Genomic DNA, 21299 nt, shown 5'->3' on the forward strand with positions numbered 1-21299 from the left:
TGCCTTCCGAACCGGTGGTAGAATCTTTACAAATAGTTAACTGACGTATCAAAAGTGCTTGTATACTGAGCCTACTTGAAATAAATGAATTTTTGATTTTTTTTTTTACTTGTTGCAGACAATCTGTCCTGCTTCACACATGGCTGCAGCATAGGCTGGGTGTCCGGGGTGCTGGGTAGCGAGGCGCTGACGGGCGGCGCCTGGCTGGCTGCCCTGCCATGTCTGGTGGCGCTGCCAGCGGCGCCCATGTTCGCCGTGCTGGCTGACGTGCGGGGACGGAAGGCTGGCGCTTTTTGCATATGCCTTAGTTTTATTGTAAGTTCTATAACGCTGCTATATTGGCGGGCTAATGATAAGTTTTACCAGCTAATGTTGATGATAAATGATGATTGGGCTTAACGTGCTACAAGAAGTTCGTTCCGAACTCCGCGTTGCTACTAAGAAGTTCTTATAAGAGCATAAACTTAGTATTTCATAGTACTGGACTAGACCAGGATATCGTGATAAAAATTATGGAATTACGGAGCTACGACTCTGTGATGAAGCTCCTTCAAATAAAATATTTAAAAAAATCATATTATTGGGCTAACGAGACAGTTACTATATGTATATATATATATATATATATATATATATATATATATATATCTATAATGATTGTTTTGGATGTAGAGACATGCATACTGCACATGCACATAAATTGTTGGAATGTTATGTATGATTGAAGCAAATTATGTTCCAGCTCCGATAATTTTTCACTGTATGGCTTCCCATAAATACCCTTTGCACCCTGATGATCCCTTTGTACCTTTTGTATGCAAGCTCAGACCAGGTACCATAGGACCTGCCTCGCTAGACATTACCCCTCTGTCAAAAGTATAATAGTATCACGATCTAATGTGTTCTAACAAACTGCGTCTATAGAATACATTTATTGGTTTTAAATATTTTCAATGTGTGACTTTACCTCGTCCCCCTAAAAAAACGACAGACGATTTTATCGGTGAATTTGCCAGGAACTGCTTTATAATTCTTTTTTTTTTTAAATATTTGCCATATATTCTGAAACTGTCTTTCCCAACTGTAAGACTGTATTAGGAGTGGGTACGACAATGACTAACGGTCGGGGATCGAACCACTACCCCTCGGTGACGAGTTCAACCGCTCTAACCGTTGAGCTATTAAGGCTAATTGATAAATTTCCAGATAAGCTGGTCACTAGCCGCGTGGTGTGGAGCACGTGGTGTATGGGCCGCACGAGTAGCGGCTGGAGCCGGCGGCGCTGGAGCGCTGGCGCTCACACCGCTGTACTGCGCTGAGATCACTCCTCGCACTAGGGGCCTGGCCGCCATGCCAGCTCTGGCTAGCAGGTAAGAAAGAAAGAACGACCTCCATGACGCAGTGTTATGCGCGGTGGACCGATTGAGGTTTTCTTAATTGATCCAGGTCTTTCTTTTGGGAGGCAAAGACGTACCGCCAAGCGATTTAGCGTTCCTTTACGATGTCGTGTAGAAACCGAAAGGGGTGTGGATTTTCATCCTCATCTCATCAAACACTATAGACCATAGTATTTTCTTTAGACTATAGTAGTAAGGGAGTAAGATGAGAGCGGCAATAACATCTTCAGTCGGAAGATGCTGCAGCGGCATTGAGATACAAATAACTTCTAGAATGTTTGGTCCAGAAAGCTAGTGGAAACTTCTTCTTTATCGCTACTCTCTTGACATAGTGGTAGTGTTCGTCATTTAGGTGGCAGGCAAGCCTCACTATCCGTCGCCATTCCTCCCGTAGTGTATGTCTAGCACATTTATAGAGCGAACCATGGAGAGCGGTTTTCACTTGAGAGGAAACTACAGCACTAGGATTCTACAGAAAGTCGTCATGTTGAAGATATATCTGAATAGCGACTACGACCACTCTGACAAAAGTGTAGCGACTAAGAAGGAGAAAATACCAAAAGGAGAAAATGCCACATAAGTAATACGAGTAGGCATATACTGTAATTCTGAACTAGATACATATTATTATTACGATGATTTAACTGATTCTGACAGTGTCTTCAATTTGTTTATTTTCAGCTTTGGAATCCTGTTCGCATACTCAGCAGGTGGAATACTGTCTCCACATGCACTGGCACTGTCAATGGCGGTGCCGCCAGCCGTTCTAATGCTGTCTCTGCTATGGCTGCCAGAAACTCCTTCATATCTCATAAGCGTTGGTAAAATACAGGTGTGCAAATTTCCCAGTAATACCTATTGTTGAAAACAGTAAAAAGTTCAATTTCAGTAAATTTACTATCCTATAGTTTGGCAACTTCGTTGATGACACTCCCATGGTATGCGGGCGACGGGGAGGGAAAGATTGCGCGGGTATGAAGTCGTGCGTGCAGGGGCTGGAAGTGGGGTGCATCAGATGTGGGTTTATCTGTCATCACAACCCACCTAGCCCCTGCAGACCATCGGGAGTGTTACAAACGAATTTGCTAAGCTATAGATTAGGATTGCTTTTACCGGATTAGCAAAATTGCTTTATGGTTAATAAGACACTGAACATAATACTTTTCTAAAATTTTGTAGGAAGCAGCAAAAATAATGTGCTGGTTTGATGGATCGGACTTCAGAGAAGACCTCACTGATGTCATTGAACAACAAGAGGTTCGGATCCGCATATCTGACGGGTTTGGAAGGAAGGAAGTGATGAGTAGACAGGATTCTGACACCTTCCAGCCCATGCTAAAACGGAGCAGCGGCTTAGAATCCAACTCAGAAAAGGAGAGGACAGAAAAGTCTACTTGTAGAGAATTATGTATGTGTCTTGTTGATGTTTTTGACTTTCCGATTTTCGAAATTGCAAAATTCTCGTAGTTTTTAAATATATCAGAAACCTTTGTGGTTGTTTTTAAAAATTATCCTTAAATTTTCAAAACTAATTAATTTAAAAATAGGTTCATCGGTATGTAATGTTGTATTCCTCATATTTAGACATTCGCAAGGGAAACTAACTTATTTTCAATTGTTATATTAACCACGACAATGTCGATGTTTGGAGAGAACTTTCCAATGGCAAAATTAAGTTTTCCTTCAATCTAGATTAACAATTGGGTCATCGCCTAATTTAGTAAAGGTCTTTTGGATAACAAAATGTGATATTTCCAGTTTGTCACCGTGGAACTCGTCGAGCATTACTGTCTTGTGTAGCAGTGCTGTGTACTGCAGCGGGCAGCGGTGCTGGAGCAGTCAACAGTTTCGCAGCTGCTGTGTTACAGCACTCATCGCATGCAGTGCCAACACTTAACACCACAGCATACAACTTCACTATTTACAATGGGTACGATTTGCCAAAATTTTTGATTTTATACAATTTGTCTGATTGAAAAGTTGACTGATAAAACTAATTAAATAGTCTCCCTCCTGCTCTCTTAGTTTAACTTCTTATTATGATGCTTATTATGAAGAAACATCTCACAATAGTTTCGTTGTATTTGTATTTTTAATCTGTATGATTTTCATTTTATTATTAGGAAACTGTTAGCCTTTGTATTAAACAGTTGTCAGGCAGACTATGGAAACTATTGTGTTTTGTTTCTATCCAAACAATTTTCAGACTATTTAACTCTTTCTGATTTCCTACTTAGAACTCTTCCTCGTACTCTATTTGAGGCATCGGAAGCTGGTTCCATGTTGTGTGGTACTGCCTTGGTACTTGGAGCAGCGGTAGCTACTTTTACTGTAGACAAGATTGGAAGAAAGGTAACGTTTCTGTTTCTATTTATCACGTTTGTAACTACTACATTTTCTTACTTCTTCCAAAGGGTGCAGGGGGCCGTGAACTAATTGAGTCATAGAGTATTTTATATTTATTTAGTATCCAATTGGACTTTTTAACTTTATTTCTGACAAACCTGAGTTGCACTATAACAACTTACAGATTTATCTTTAGCAATTTTAATATAAAAGTATAGGTACGTATTCATTTTATTTTATTTTCAGACTTTGCTACTGTGTTCATGTTCGGGAATCGCAATTGCGCTGATGATTCTGGGAATATACTGCGATCCTCACCTACGTTTTCAGTCCTGGTACATCCAACGTTTGTGGGCAGGAAAAAAGTACAATTACAAAGACAAAAATATCAGAGAGAGACTGGAAATACAAGATCACAATAATGTATATAATAACGCAGTCATTTACGTTAACGAAAGTGGAAAACCGTGGTTCAGAGTTAGTGTAGAAGAAAATAATATTACAGTGAATGCAGACTGGTTGGTGAAATTCGAAGACAGTAAAGCGAAAGATGAGTTATCTATATGGCTGCCAGTTTTGATTTTATCTGTTGTACTATTTTTATACAACATTGGATTGGGATCCGTGCCTTACGTGCTTATAATAGAGCTATTTTCTGTAAATGTAAGTATACATTACGAACTAAACTATTCTAAGTATATGTTCACTTTTTTATCTAATTATGCAATCTATTTATGCTTTAAACGTCTTACCTTAACTTATTTTGATACATGTAAGATTTTCACTAAATATATATTTAAATTTCAGGTTCGAAGTCTTGCTTCTGGCTTGCTAATTACTTGGATGTGGTTTAGTAATTTCCTACTTCTTCGTTACTTTGGAACTCTCGCTGTTTATCTTGGTCTCCACGCTACCTACTATATTTGTGCCTCCATCACACTTCTGGGCGCGTTGTACATATATTTTGTGATACCAGAAACTAAAGGAAAATGCCAAGCTCAAATTGACAATGATTTAAAAGGCCCGTGGCTTATTATCAAAGGAAATAGAAAGAACGAGCGATGACAGTTAAGAGCAACTAGAGTGTTCACACTCTCGGAAGGAAATATCGTTGAGAACACAAAGTTAGATGAATGATCTAAATGAAGAGAATTTTCAAGATTGTTCAAGTTTTACCAGTGTGACTTTGTTTTTATCAGGCTTGGTGAAGTGTACTAATTTTAGGATTTGTGTCTTTATGTCTATTAATGATATGTGAATATCTGTACTATAATACCTTAGTTTTTAGAACATTACCTAGCATAAATATGCAAAACATGGAATTGATGTGGCAACTAAATTATATTTTGTACTATGTTCAAGCTATTTAGGTGTCTTGAGAAATAACATAATTGTTATTCCTTCATTGTCACTTACCATCTGGTAAGATTGTAGTCAAGAGCTAACTTGTAAAGAATTAAAAAAATAACCCTTCTTGCAATCGGGCAATAACTAAGCTGTCACTTTGTTTTTAATTGTATATAAATATTATTTGATGTTTAATATAAGAACGCTCATCTAATTTGAATGTGTATTTAACAAAAAATGTGTCAATTAATGATAAGATTTTATAAAACAAAAATATATCTATAATTGATATTATATCATAAGCTGATAAGTAAATTAAAGGATGATTATTTTTGCCAGTAGTAAAAATACACAAGCGCTTCTTGCGTTTATCTTACATACTTCTGGATAATCACATATAATTTAACACTTCTTTAATCTGATAATTTCGTTAAATGTGCTTTTTGTTGTTATTGTTACCTCCTTGGTACCTAATTCAAAATGTGATGATAGCCGTGTTTCAACTGATAATGCTATATAGGATACCTATTATGCAAAACGCAGGTCATTTCATAATTTATGATTTATCGAATGTTCTATGTACTTATGTATTTTCTTCTCCTACGTAATTGATTGTCAAATCCTTAAAAAAACAATTCCAAATAATTTAAATGCAATGATAGTGTACTATCCAGTGCTTCATTACAATTTTTTTTACAAGTATCGACTTTTTCTACATCAATTAAATTAGTAACGGAAATTATAACATGTTACTGTTAATTAATAACATAATAATGTACTGGCTCATATCTTTGATCGAGTGAAATATCTAAATCTTTATTACTAGGGTGTACCTAGATGTAACCATTATTTGGATTCTGACCTGCCTACCAATAGATAGTAATGTTAGCCACTGACGATCAAGTAATCTCACATGACCGTAGCGCTAACGGCTTTATCGGTTTTATCGGATGTGAAGCCCCGTTAGCGCTGCAGGTATATGAAATAACTTGATCGCCAGTGGCTGACATTATACCATAGAAAAAATTATAGGACATTGAAAAATTATCACAATTAGATACTACTATCTAATTGTGATAATTTTTTTTTTTCAACAAGCTGACCAGCTGGAATAGTCGGCGCTGACATTTGGAACATAGAACAATAAATGTTATTTTAACAATAGTATCTAACTAAATGTAATTCATGTTGTGATATACTTTTACGGTTTAAAATTGATTACTTTACATGGATTAAATATTCTTTGTTATTTAACTTTAAACACAGAATGTAAGTTGTTGTAAAAATTATAAATAGATGAATGATCAACAATATAGAACGTGTAACTGGAATCCACAAATATTTTTGCTATAAATATAAGCAGATTCATGAAATATTTTGGAGTTTGATGTCATATATGAAATAGTACCTATTATATTTATAGTTTATAAAATAAATGACTTTATTGTAAATATATGAATGAATTATTTATTGGTCACTTTTGTCATTTTAATGTAAAAATAAAATAGGTACGTAGATGTACATACTCGTAGAGCTTTTTACGGAAATTTTAAATAGGACTAAAATAAATGAATGAAATAAAGTGCCAGTGAGTAGTTGAAAATATTTAATAAAATAAAACGGAAAAAATAGTTTAGCCTAACTTTGACAAAATTAAAAATAATTACCTACCTACTTCAATAAAATCAAATGAAAGAAGAAAGACAATGGAAACTAAATACTCAATGGCCAAACTAAAAACAGAATCTTTACGTGTTCGTAGATTAAGATTTTTGAGTGAGACAATTTAATTTACATAATGCAGAACACTAAAAAAATAATAATCGTAAAAATGTTCAAAGAAAACAAAAATAAAATGCTAACTCTTAGTACCTACAGGGAATGCAATCATTATAAAATATAAAGTCAATTTCATATCACAAAAGTACCTACTATCTTTTAGTAAGCTAGTTAATTTTGAGCTAAAAGTTAATCATAACAAAGAAAATTTCCATATGCACGTGGTGGGTATTCTCATTACGTACCTAATATTATAGATTTATTACCTTAAAAAATAAATATAGGTTACACCTGTTATAAATCACAGACTAAATATTTTTTTATAACTTAATGTTTCCTCGAATCAGATCTTCGTAAAGTTTTTGAGTTAGTGGTACATAAGTTCCCGTTTTTGGATCCAAAAAGAATATTGGATCGTTAAGAGCGTTTATGTTAAACCCTTCTTCCACAAGTTCTTTCTTCTTTAACTTAAACGTGGCTGTAACCGGAGTTTCAGGGAGGAGTCTTATAAATATAGGTCTGGCATACGGCGCCAGAGCAGATTTCATGCCTTTCGCTAAAGCTTCAAGGTCTAACTTCCTTTCAGGATCAGCAATCGCTGCCATTCCAGCTTTGCCTTCAGTGTTTGGAATCTGTAAGTTATTATTTATCGTTCAAGTATATATATTAATATTTTCTTTCCTAATATTGGTTCAAAGTATTGCATATGACGGCGGAGCGAACTACAACTCACTCGGCGACAAATACATTAAACAGAAAAGCGATAGTAGGTATTACGTTTCACGTAGTAATTGATTTCTTCATCAAATTTTTGCTTAATATTGCCAACCGCTACCACTACATTACTGAAATTAAAATAAAATTTGAAACTTGGGTATCGAATTTCTTAAATGTAATTAGGTTCTTGCGCTTTTCACGAGTAACGAAAGTTCTGGACGACTTTATCAATACTAAGCCTTATCAGAATGAAAAAAAATATCTTCTGGTTCGTAAATAAATTATGAATACTTACAGCCACACCGTACACAGTTGTGTCTTTCAATCCGGCTAAATTACCGATCACTCCTTCAACCTCGGCTGTAGATACATTTTCACCACGCCATCTGTAAAAATACAAAATCATTTACATCTGTTACTTATCGTTATCACCGTTTGTATCTGATAGTGGTGTTATAGATTGATGGCATGGATAATCCCACCATCGGACAAACCTTCACACTTAAAATATCATCATTAAGTAGAAGGGCAGTACTTAAATTGAAATACAAGGTCAGTGACAAAAATTTTTGTGTTAATAATAAAATAAAGTTTCATTTAAAGTATACACATAGGACTAAAAAATACCACTCAAAGTTAATTAATTGTTTACTTTTTGTGTCGTATTCTGTGTTGTACAAAAACTTCTTAGTGATTCTTTTGGTAACTAAACTAATAGATGTTAAATTATTATTATTATACAAGGAAATAACTTACCGGAAAGTATCTCCTGTTCTATCCCTAAAATAGAAGTATCCATAATGATCCATCACCAGGATGTCTCCGGTGTTGAAATAACAATCTCCGTTGACTCTCACGTTGCGCACCATTTTCTTCTCCGAGGCAGTTTTGTCCGCGTAACCAGCAAATGTCAAAATGGCCTTTTTGGGATCGATCTTTCCTAATAGAAGTCCTGAAAAATATTTAGTGTACAGAATGCAATTATTAATAATTATTATAGGAGATATTTTTAGGAGATTCACTTTTAAATTGTTCAAATAACATCATCATCTACTTTATTTTATCCTACTTAAATTGTTATTTTATCTTCTATTATTCGTCAATCTTCTATTACTTCTATCATACACTCCAAACATGTCTTCTTTGGATTCTCCTCTTATGTCTTTCGACATGCAATTTTATCATTATTTTAATAATATGACATTCATCCCTTCACACCACATGCGATCTAGTTAATTCTTCTCTTACCTGGTTCATAGGGACCACAATTTATGCATCTTCCGTTCTTATCTCTTAAAATTTCACCGCTTATTTCATCGCATCTGAATAAAAAAATATGTAATTAATAATATTATGAGGGAAAACTAATAATCATTAAATTACTGACCATACTTACTTCACTAAACACAGAGGGTATATTGAAGCGACTAGCCGGCTTAGAAAGCCAATGGCGCCCACTTTGTTATCCAAATTTACTAAAAATAAAAAGAAGTGTTACTTTCACCTAAGCACTTTCACTAACTAGACGTTGAAAATAAATCAAATAAGTACGAGTACACACTTCCTACTAATAATATACAAAAAAAGGTTTCACGTTTAAGAATGTGCTATAAATTATGCGATATAAGTATAAACATAGTAAATGTCCGTCTGTTACCTCCTCACGTTAGCCGCTGATCCTTGAATTGATTTTTGGTATAGACTTAAATTGGACCGAGCAGAACAAATACTACCTTTATCCCATAAACGCGAAGTCGTTGGCATTTAGTATTAGGTATTGGTATAATTAAAGAGGCATTTTTAATATATAGCAAATGGTACACGTTATAGCAAAATGATTGAATAAATTCCATTTTTTCCATTTCCTTACCTAAATTGCTATTGCCCTCTGTAGCTCCATAAAATTCCATTACTCTTTTTATATTGAATCGATCTACGAACTCCTGCCATATCTGAGGCCTTAAGCCATTGCCAATCATGATCCTTACTTTATGTGCCTTGTCATTTGGCCCAGGCGGCACTGCCAATAAGTATCGACAAATTTCACCTATGTATTGAGATGCCTGAAAAAATAGATTTAGTTATTTAATTATACGCTAATATACTCGTACACATATTAAAAAAAAAACAAGAGTACGCATACAAAACAAGAACCGTGATGACCCAGTTGATATGACCTATGCCTTTCACATGCACTTCTAACTTTTCAGTTATGTGCAATTTCCTAATTCTCTGCTTGTGTGAAATCTGCCAATCCGCATTGGGCTAGTGTGGTGGACTATTTGACCTAACCCCTCTCATTCTGAGTAACTCGTGTTCTACAGTGAGCCGAATTAAACAATATAGATATTGAAATGTTATATACCACATAAAAAAGGGAGTTTATACCAACTTCAAAACTCATAGCAACAATATTAATTACTTTCTAAGCCAAAGTGAAGAGATAAGTAATATTATCACTTTAGTTACAGCTGTTATCGAGTGCTGTACATCATTATATTATTGTGGTCGATACTGTTATAATTTATTGATAATACGAGTGCGTACGGTAGGTATATTACCAAAATAACAAAAAAACGTAGGTAAAAAATCCACTGGCGGACAACACTCATCTCATTAAAAAGATGTATATTATCTTATAACATTGTCACAACTAAAGAATAATAATTCAAAAATAATAACATTGAAATTGTCGACATTTTCTTTACTATGCATGAATATTCGTCTATGTAGAGATTTCAAATATTTTGAATACCGCGTGTTCCGCAAACAATATTCGCTGAATATTGTTCGCTAACACTAACACTAGAATATTTCTTCACTAAGAGATTATATTTTGTAAGAAATTACGTAAGTACCGTGCATCCGTGCTTCGCGACATCGTTAAAGTAATTGGTGGCGGAAAATTTCTTCCTCAGCACCACAGTAAGCCCAAGAACAAGACACTGACCGGCACCCAAGACTCCACCAGCTGTATGATGTAGTGGTAAGGGATCATATAATACGTCTGATGACTTAAGTTGACCTGAAGTATGTACTCCAAGCGGTATTAGAAGGTACCTGTGATGCAACAGAAACATTCCCTTTATCAATACAAACTATGAGACACTGAAGAATATACGTAAAAAAGTGATTACAAATTCACACTTGACAAAACATAAGTAGTCATTGAATACATGGTACCATTTCATGGTATATAACCACATAAGCAAAAATCTATTTAGTAAATATGAAAGCAAAGTTATTTATAAACACAACAATTTGATCATACCTAAGATTAGTTATAATAGCTGCTTTAGGGAATCCAGTAGTTCCACTAGTATAGATGTACAGCAAAGTATCCCTCGTGCTAGCCGGTTCTACATCAGTGAATCTTTCGCTGGACATTTCATCAAGTTCTGTCGCCAAAGGTATTGTGTCTTGTACAAGTGATGCTGATTCTCTCTCCGGAGAGTTGAATTGAAACAGTGGAATATCTGGTATCTCATTTTGGATAGATTTTATAACTGAAAAATTAGTTTCAGATATCAAGACTGAAGATTGATTTGTCTTCATATTACATGGAGCGTTATTTCAAATATCATTTATTCAGAAGGCGCCTTGGATATTTAAGATATGCATTAAAACAATGATAATTATTAATTAATTATTAATTAGAAATGCAAAAAATATTTAACATTCTTACCGTCTGTCATTTCATCTCCAAACACCACTGCCTTGCATCCAGCTATTCTCAAACAATGTATCAGTTGGGCACCCCGCAAATTAGTACTCACAAGTGCAGTGGTGACCCGTAACTTAGCCAGTCCAAGCCATATGAACACATACTCGGGCTGAGTTTCCATGAATAAAGCAATAACTTCACCGGTTTTAAAACCTTGTCGCTTAAAATATCGAGCTATACGGTTACTGAATTCATCTCCCTGAAAAGAATGAGATTATAAAAAAACGTAAAATATCAAATAATATCAGAGTTTAAAAACGAGGTAGCTAAGGTAATAAAGAGACGAGACGGATCTCTTTGCATTCTATTCTGTGGTGAGGTGAAAAACTCTGAGCAGCTCTCGGAACTAAGCGTAAGTTTGAGGAGGTATACTAGTATCAACAAACTCTTCAGCTTGCGTGGCACATTCCCGTGTATTAAATACGAGAATGCGCTACGCGAGTAAAATAAAATATATGAAAATAAAAGAAAGAAGAGAGCGCGTTATACTTATCTAATCTAATTCTAATTACTCTAATACCTCACGGAATGTTAATGATCTATCTTCCATCACGAATGCCTTCTTATTAGGTTCTTTCCTCCACACAGTTTCCCACCTGCTGACGACTGTTGTTCCCGTCGAGTCCCATTTCCATATAGTAAACATGGTAATTAGGAGAACGCGCAGACCTCTGATGAGAAAATATATCCATACTTTATTAGAAGGTATTCGTATTTTTATGGATATACTGGAGTCACGAGTAGCAGAAAAGCATTGTCCATTTGAAACTGAGAAACATTAGATTAAACAGAAAATTGCAGCTACGCTAAATCTGAGTCCAACGTCCTCCGTTCAATTACAATATCTTATCTGCTCAAAACGTTTCGATGAATAGAGACCTACCTTATATTAAACGCACCAGTAGCTGCGATCATAAATAACATTAATGTCTCGATGCATCCATATGTGGTAAGAAGCAATGCTTTCGAAACGAAATCTATATCCATCATAACATTTAAGCCATCAGAAAAATAAAAATTATCCAATTTATTCTGGTTTTAAAGTACATAATAATTTATCTTATCTTGGCTTAACCATTATCAGCTGTTTGTGATAGATTCAGATTTCTCATTGTATTCATCTTACATAGTAAATTGTCAATTGAAGATGTATTTTGGACTTTGATCATATCCCACAGTTCATAAAGGTGTTGTAAAGAAATTGACAATTTTTCCATCGCGTCGCCGGACGTTCATGATTACTCTATTGAGCGAGGTGTCCGATTGTACCTTGGCCTTTTACGACTACTGGATGATTGAGAAGGGGATTGAGACCTATTGTAGTAAGTAAATAGGAATATAAAAGGTTACATAGATAATAATTATTTATTTTAAAACATTGGGAGAGAAATGTTCCTCCCGACTATTTTGGAAACTCAGGGGGAATTTCCATAATAGTTTTGGAATAAATAAATATGCATTGGAGTAATAATGGTGATCAAAATTGTATGGGGTTTCATTAAAGAATTATGTTCATTTGGAATTCTCCCAATTAACAATCGTTAATTATTATAAATTAACTAGCGAACCCAGTGGACTTTGTACTTTAAATAGCCGAGTTTCTGGATGTTTCCCTTTACTTTCTTTATACCATTCCTGTACCAAATAAACAAAAAAATACAATGTTCGTATACGAAAAACGTTATCGAATTTATGCGATACTACGAGTAGCAAATTACAGTTTATTTTAATATTATTTAACTTGTTACTAGATATCAGAACTTTGTAACGTAAATACTTAATTATTACATTATCTTTTTCAATGTAAATTTTAATCTCCTATTCCACTGTATCGTTTTCCGATTTAAAACTATCATACCTTTTTAATTGTACCAAATCACACTTCTTTACGAAAGTTTCATTAAGAACAGTTTTAGAGTTTATTCCAGGCATACAATATCATGACACAAAATTTTCATATAGGTGTAAAAGATGTTTATTTTCATAATACTTAATATGTATAGTCTTTAAATAATTTGCAATAAAGTATACGTAACATAGCAATAATGTATGTTCATGAGTTATGGTTTTACTTAGGTAATTAACTTTTGACAGCCTCCGTGGCGCAGTGGTATACAAGACGGAGGTCCTGGGTTCGATCCCCGGCTGGGCAGATTAAGATTTTCTTAATTTGTCCAGGTATGGCTGGTGGGAGGCTTCGGCCGTGGCTAGTTACCACCCTACCGGCAAAGACGTACTGCCAAGCGATTTAGCGTTCCGGTACGATGCCGTGTAGAAACCGAAAGGGATGAGGATTTTCATCCTCCTCCTAACAAGTTAGCCCGCTTCCTTCTTAGACTGCATCATCACTTACCATCAGGTGAGATTGTAGTCAAGGGCTAACTTGTAAAGAATAAATAAAAAAATAAAAAATGTAAAGAACAAAAAAAATGTGAACAAAAAAAAAGCAACGAGAACTAAACAGATAAAGAATTTCTACAGAAATTTTATCAAATTTAATTCCGGATGGATGTATTATGCTAGAGGACAATGAAACATAACAGGCGTTTAGAATTACTGCATCTAATTGAATGATTGCACTTATGTTATGTAACATCAGCTGACTGTATTTAAACTGCTGTATTTCTTTTTAATGAACAAGAAGAGTTTGTTTTTACATTTTTTTTCAAGTTGGGAAAAATACCTCTATTTGTTTTTTCCTCCTTTTTTCCTTTACTTACTACTAATAAAGCTGTATACTAATAAACCTGAGTAGTAATAGTGTCTTCATTCTTATTATTAGATCTCTTATTATAATTATTATTACATTTTTTTTTTCTTACCTATTTGTGTTTCGTTGTATTTTTAATTATTATTGTTATAATTCTCTCTTTTTTTATATAGATTTATGTTTGTTTGTTTTTTTTTGTAATTGATTTGTTTGTGTATTTTGTGACGCCATTATTTTCGTATGTGTATTCGTGGATAGTATCGTTGTTTACATGTTTAAACTATTTTTACATTTACTTTTAGATTTAAGAAATAATATGTAAATGTTAACTATCCCTAAGAAATAAAAAAAAAAAAAAAAGATATTCGGTCTGTCTTCGGGCATAATAAAACTATAAAATGGCATCAAATTAGTAACTTTGAACTTTTCTGGATAATCTATAGTTATAGTAAAATTGTAACAGGTCAAATTTTGTATACACTGAAGATATTTTAAAAAATTTAGTTTGAGTCCATTTTATAAACGATACTTTAAAAATATCTATTTTTTATTTTTTGTCTGTCTGTCCATATTTTTGTTGACCGGGCTTCAAGCTTAAACTAAATTAAAAATGGATTCAAATGAAACTTGGTACGATTTGAGACCATAATACGAAGAAGAATACTTTTTGTCGCAAAAATTAAATCAGAAGGAATTGAAAGTTTGTATCGAAGTCCTTCAGTTTTTTAAGTTATATAATTGTAAAAATGCATATGTGTTCTTACTACTCGAAAATTACTAAAATTAATGACATGTTTCAAAATTCTACCCCTAAAAGGTTAAGAAGAGTAGATATTTTTGAAATATAAATCTTTCATGTCTGGATTTATATTATTTTGGTTTTTTACGATTTCCAAACGAACGAAGTCGCGGGCGACGGTTAGTGAAGAAATAAGTTGGCCATACAAAGTCCTTAAATGCCAACATATTCATATCGTGTTTTGGGGAATAATTTTATGAAATGCTAAAAAAACACATCCTCTTGATGTTAATGATGGGGCTAAATTTTAGCATTGAAATTAGCAAACAGGCTATAAGATGTTGATAGACAAAAGATAAATGTTAAAATGATATAGACACATATTATATACTAGCAGATATTTTTGAAATATAAATCTTTCATGTCTGGATTTATATTATTTTAGTTTTTTACGATTTACGATACAAAGTCCTTAAATGCCAACATAGTCATATTGTGTTTAGGGGAATATTTAGGGGAATAATTATTATTATGATGCTATAAAGTCACATCCACTTGATGTTAATGATGGAGCTAAAATGTAGCATAGTAGTATCGTCGTCGTCGTCGTCAACCCATATTCGGCTCACTGCTGAGCTCGAGTCTCCTCTCAGAATGAGAGGGGTTAGGCCAATAGTCCACCACGCTGGCCCAATGCGGATTGGCAGACTTCACACACGCAGAGAATTAAGAAAATTCTCTGGTATGCAGGTTTCCTCACGATGTTTTCCTTCACCGATTGAGACACGTAATATTTAATTTCATAAAATGCACACAACTTAAAAGTTGGAGGTGCATGCCCCGGACCGGATTCGAACCCACACCCACTGGAATCGGAGGCAGAGGTCATCCACTGGGCTATCACGGCTTTTTATAGTCTTTTATAGTAGTATAGTAGTATTGAAATATTGAAATCAGCAAGCAGGTTTTATGATGTTCATAGACAAAAGATAAATGTTAAAATGATATAGACACATAATATTATGTAGGTATCAAGTTTTATTAAAGAGTACGTAAACGCATTAAAAGTGAAAAATGGACAATAACGGACTTTGCTCCGTAATACGCTGCGTACACTGAGATAAAACATTGTATAACAATAGGAAGTGCTAAATGTACAAGACTGCAAATTATTCATTTCAAAACAAATGGTTTCTTAAAGTCTAAAGTTAAAACCTTCAAACTATTTGAATGACGTTTTAAATTACTATACCTAAAGATTTAAATATATTCTGGATGCTTTAACTTTATATTCACACAAGTCAAAATATATTGATAGAATGCAGAAATTACGCGTAATTGTCAGTACAGTAGATGCACTATTCTGTAAAGGAATAAAGAGTAGCAGCACAAATTACAGGGAACGGAATGACATTGTCGACTAAACGGGAACTAACACGCGATAGGCAAAACGACGAGTCTCATTCTGGCAATGTACCTACCTACAAATAAAGTTACATATCTATAGTAATTTAATAAAGAGGAAAGACATGATTGTTTGTTTGAATGAGAAACTATACTGCACCGATTTAAAAAAAAATTCACTGTTTAAAAACTACACTATCCCCGAGTATATTTTATCCCCTTATTCCTACAGGAACAGAAACTTAACGGTTGGAACCACAAGATTCTGTTAGTTATGTTATAAAACTATGCTTCTCTAAATCAGAATCTATAATTGAATCAGAAACTATACTGAACCGATTCAAAAAATTCTTTCACTGTTTAAAAACTACACTATCCCCCAGAGCTCTATTTTATCCTCTTATTCCTACGGGGACAGAAACTTAATGGTTGGAACCACAAGATTCTGTTATTTATATTACAACTATAAGTTTCTGTAAATTCAAGACTACCTAGTAGTTTTCATCTATTAACGGGCTCCGTGGCGCAGTGGTATGCGCGGTGGATTTACAAGACGGAGGTCCTGGGTTCGATCGCTGGCTGGGCAGATTGAGATTTTCTTAATTTGTCCAGGTCTGGCTGGTGGGAGGCTTCGGCCGTGGTTAGTTACCACCCTACCGGCAAAGACGTACCGCCAAGCGATTTAGCGTTCCGGTACGATGCCGTGTAGAAACCGAAAGGGGTGTGGATTTTCATCCTCCCCCTAACAAGTTAGCTCGCTTCCATCTTAGACTGCATCATCACTTACCATTAGCTGAGATTGTAGTCAAGGGCTAACTTGTAAAGAATAAAAAAAATCTGTATCCATCCAAAGTGCAAAAGTACATCCGTCTATTCCTTTTTCACAGGTAAACTGCTAAACCAATATAGTCTATAGACGAACTTTGATGCAGTGCAAGTGAAACCTTGGAGCAGAAAACAGGCTACTTTTACCATAGAAAAGTATATGGTTCCTGTGGGATATGTGAAAATCAAATATTTTTGGAGACTCTAGACTCAAATTCTGTAGATATAATTGCGCATTACCTTCTGTGAAAAGCTTTAATATGGTATTATGAAGCCTATCTGATGAGACAGTCGAAAGATGCTCATAAGAACTAACAACCCAACCAATTTCAATAGGTACATCTATGTAATAGGAATTACTAGGTGCATATTTTTGTTATTCCTTTTGTTTAATAATAAATAATCATTGATTTACTTACGTCATGTCCCTCCAAAAGGTCTTTTTCCAAATGTACGCCCATTGGTATCTATCTCCAGTCATTAAGAAAACACATTTCATTATAACCAAAGCGGCCAATATTGGAACGCATTGTAAAATATAGCTTAAAATGATGCCTACGCCTGCTATGGATATTAGAATAACAGCTTTTTGGCTCTCTGCTTCTTCAAAACGTACTTCTGGTTTTTCTGTCATCCTGGTTCTTACTAAGATGTCATATTTGAGAAAACTGAAAATTAAATGAATGTAGGTAAATTACACATACATACAACATAGCTCGACGAGATGCAAAGCACTTGAAGACTTTAGTGGCAATGGGCAGGCTACATAGTTCTAAGAGCCGATGGACGTTGGGGTCCCAAAGTGCTGGAATGGCGACCCCGCACTAGTATAGTGAATGCAGGTGGCTCAGTATGATGATGTTTGGAAGTCCCTACAAAAGGCCTATGAGTATGACCGTCAGTAGATGTCCATCGGCCGATATGATAATGATGATGACGAGCCAATTAACTCTATTATTTATTTAATATAAATGTTCAACTTCAAAATGATTTTTTCTGTATCACCGTTTACTTCATACGACATTTCGGCAATGCATTGTCTATATTCTAAGTAATATTTTTACTGTAAAACCTCTTATTGTAATGACTGTTTTTTGCCAGAATAAAAAAAAAAATAAGAAACGTAGACAGATAATTTCTTATCAATTCTAACTAACAATTTAGTTCTAAAAGTCTCCTAAATGTAGGCTATGAAACTGGTTTTAAAGAGAAAAAATAAAAATGATATTTTATTATACCTATTAGTTTCTCCTAAGTATATAAATACTGCAAACATAATTAATTAAATTGATAGATTTGCCTAGAATAACATGACCTGACAATTTAAACTTTATTAACATTGATTTCCCCACTGAAATCTAAAACTACACGATGCGGTCTACAAGTTATTAATACATACGTATTTACGTAAGTACTACCTAGCTATACGCAATTTTCCTGAAATAGGAACATTCATTGCTCGATTCACTGAACCGCTGTGGTAGGTGTAACCTTACTGAACAGTTAACTACCCTACGTACGTAGGTACCAGAGTTGCCAGTTTTTTTTTGCCAAGTCGGGATTAAGGAACTTTTTGAATGAAAAAAAAAAACGGGTTTTTTTTAAAGCAAGATCAGATTAGTGAATATTTTTTGAATATTTAACTTTTTTTTAAGTTCAAATTATGTTTACGTGATATATAGGTATAGTAAAAATATCCATAGAAAAAGTATCTAAATTTTCTTCTATCCTATCCATAACGCCAACCACAGACGGTCAAGTAGGCACTTGTACTGTGGGCAGTTACAAAACCCACCTCACCGGCAAAGACGTACCGCCAAGCAATTTAGCGTACCGGCACGATATCGTGTACCTAGATACCGAAATGGGTGTGGATTTTCATCCTACGCCTAACAAGTTAGCCCGCTTCCAGATTGCATTAGTGAGATTGCAGTCAAGTGCTAAGTTGTAAAGAATAATAAACGAAAAAAACGTTCGAGACTTTTTCTCGCGAAAACTACCTACTTGTTAATTTAGATAAAACTATTCGTACCTATGTACCTAGAAGTAGTTTGTTGAGGTACCTACATGAGAACACTAATTGATGGGTAGCGAAGTGGTTCAATTATTATTAATCTAAGTATAGATATCTAGATAAGTATAATTAATCTAAGCCTATAGTTTCAAAGTTCTAGGGCAGGGCGTTAACCCGAGAGTAACGTTTTTAGTAGATAAATCCTAGGTTTCCATCCCCACCCAATAGCGTATCTTGGCTAGGCAGCGCAATGACCTGGGGCCAGGGGGCTCTCAAACTCAGGGGGCCCTCGAATCCTTACCAGAAAATTGCTATCAAACTGAAATTGTAGAACTTGAGAGCTGATGATAAAGTAGCTTAGCATTTTTATGTCATCATCATCATTATCAACCCATAATCGGCTCACTACTGAGCTCCAGTCTCCTCTCAGAATGAGAGGGGTTAGGCCAATAGTCCACCACGCTGGCCTAATGCGGATCGGCAGACTTCACACACGCAGAGAATTAAGAAAATTCTCTGGTATGCAAGTTTCCTCACGATGATTTCCTTCACCGTTTGAGACACGTGATATTTAATTTCTTAAAATGCACACAACTGAAAAGTTGGAGGCGATTCCCCGGACCAGATTCGAACCTATGCCCTCCGAAATCGAGGCAGAGATCATATCCACTGGGCTATCACGGCTATTTTTATGTTTTTTTTTTATATAAGTACTTATTTAATATTTTTACTTATTAAAACCTAACCAGTTTAGATAGTATTAGGTCCCATTTTTTTATTTGGCCATTTGTTATTTGGCCATATTACCAAGGCCCTTGGTTACCCTAGCTACGCCACTGTCCCCACCCATTGAACTATTATCGTAATTACACTAAGCACAATACTTACAATTAATTAAAGGGAAAAGGAAAAATTGGTCATGATAAACCACATTGAAAATTTCTTTTAAAATTAAAAATTGTAACGAACTTGCAGAAGGTTTGATAGTATAAGGAGTTAATACCTTCCTGTAATTATTATAAATGCCGTATTTACATTTACGTAGGTAGGTACTTAAAATAAAAATCAAGCCATTCACACAAAAATATTGGAAATTCTTATCACAATGATTCTTATTAGAATAAACCAAACTTGTTTATTTTAAACCTACACGTACCTAGTCAAAGCTTTATTTTTCATAATAAAATAAGCCACATAGTAAATTACATATTGAAAACTACTTACGGTTACAAACAAACAAAATTATCGCCTATTACTAGTAATGTTTATATTGTAGTACTTTAAAATCGTTTAAAGTTATAAACACAAGATTTTAGTTTATACAACAAGCATTACAGACACACTCGCCGCTACTGGCTATCTCCCATTATGAGTTCATTCATGTACTAGTGATGTGAAGTTGATATCGATAAAATTATAACATTTATATTGTATTAAAGATAGTTGATTTAAAGAATAAGCCGTATGTACCTATTTATATAGGAGCCGTGATAGCCCGGTGGATATGACCTCTGCCTCCGATTCCGGAGGGTGTGGGTTCGAATCCGGTCCGGGGCATGCACCTCCAACTTTTCAATTGTGTGCATTTTAAGAAATTAAATATCACGTGTCTCAATCGGTGTAGGAAAACATCGTGAGGAAACCTGCATACCAGAGAATTATCTTAATTCTTTGCGTGTGTGAAGTCTGCCAATCCGCATTGGGCCAGCGTGGTGGACTACTGGCCTAACCCCTCTAATTTCGCAAATAAGAATAATCAAACACTATGATCTAATAGGGATCCATAATTAAAATATGTGGGGAAGGTTAATGTAGGTAAACATTAATGTAGTTAAACATGTTCTGTGATTAATTGTTACAGAATAATAATCAAAAATCGTTTTGGTTAAGTATTTATATAAAATATTTGTTTTGTGTAAGTACATAATAGTATTATTTTGTTAGTAAACACAAATGTTTACTTTAAACCACTTAAATTATTTATACGTTCGAGTATAATATTTTTATAATAATATATAATATTTTTATTTTCTTTTAGTTTTACTAGTAACTATGATTTGCTTATTGAAATAATATAGGGTAATTTACTATACTAGATAATTACGATAATTATGAAATGGTGAATCACAAAATAATAATATTAGGTATGATGTAGTCACGTGATCTAAAGTATAATAATATTATGTCGATATAGATGATGCATGGCGTACAGATATAAAAATGTTGAGGATGTCCGATATGTTCTACCTCACTATCAGATATTGTTGTGTTACAGAAGTTATAAAACTGTTATCTAT

General features: G+C 34.4%; 2 protein-coding genes across 4 annotated transcripts in view; one reads left to right on the forward strand and one right to left on the reverse strand.

Moving 5' to 3' along the window:
- The window catches only part of LOC112043235 (facilitated trehalose transporter Tret1), a 59694-nt gene extending 53484 nt beyond the window's left edge, over window positions 1-6210 (forward strand). For all 3 annotated transcript variants that reach the window (XM_024078556.2, XM_052885829.1, XM_052885826.1), the window contains 8 exons: window positions 119-315; window positions 1207-1370; window positions 2079-2229; window positions 2577-2805; window positions 3156-3327; window positions 3635-3749; window positions 3990-4406; window positions 4551-6210. In XM_024078556.2, the coding sequence (XP_023934324.1) occupies window positions 119-315; window positions 1207-1370; window positions 2079-2229; window positions 2577-2805; window positions 3156-3327; window positions 3635-3749; window positions 3990-4406; window positions 4551-4808 (1703 nt within the window). In that variant the 3' untranslated portion in view covers window positions 4809-6210. The remainder of the gene's footprint in view (window positions 1-118; window positions 316-1206; window positions 1371-2078; window positions 2230-2576; window positions 2806-3155; window positions 3328-3634; window positions 3750-3989; window positions 4407-4550) is intronic.
- A 471-nt stretch (window positions 6211-6681) lies between these two features.
- Window positions 6682-20385, reverse strand: LOC112043234 (long-chain fatty acid transport protein 1). The gene is made up of 12 exons (XM_024078555.2): window positions 20227-20385; window positions 17408-17656; window positions 11831-11981; window positions 11272-11509; window positions 10858-11092; window positions 10445-10646; window positions 9457-9649; window positions 8983-9061; window positions 8835-8908; window positions 8343-8538; window positions 7882-7972; window positions 6682-7501 (listed from the first exon to the last, which is right to left on the reverse strand). The coding sequence occupies exons 2-12, from the start codon at window positions 17620-17622 to the stop codon at window positions 7190-7192; spliced, it is 1986 nt and encodes a 661-aa protein (XP_023934323.1). The 5' UTR covers window positions 17623-17656; window positions 20227-20385; the 3' UTR covers window positions 6682-7189.
- Window positions 20386-21299: the final 914 nt, after the last annotated feature.

This window comes from Bicyclus anynana, chromosome 2 (genome assembly GCF_947172395.1).
Source record: "Bicyclus anynana chromosome 2, ilBicAnyn1.1, whole genome shotgun sequence".
NCBI lineage: Eukaryota > Metazoa > Arthropoda > Insecta > Lepidoptera > Nymphalidae > Bicyclus > Bicyclus anynana.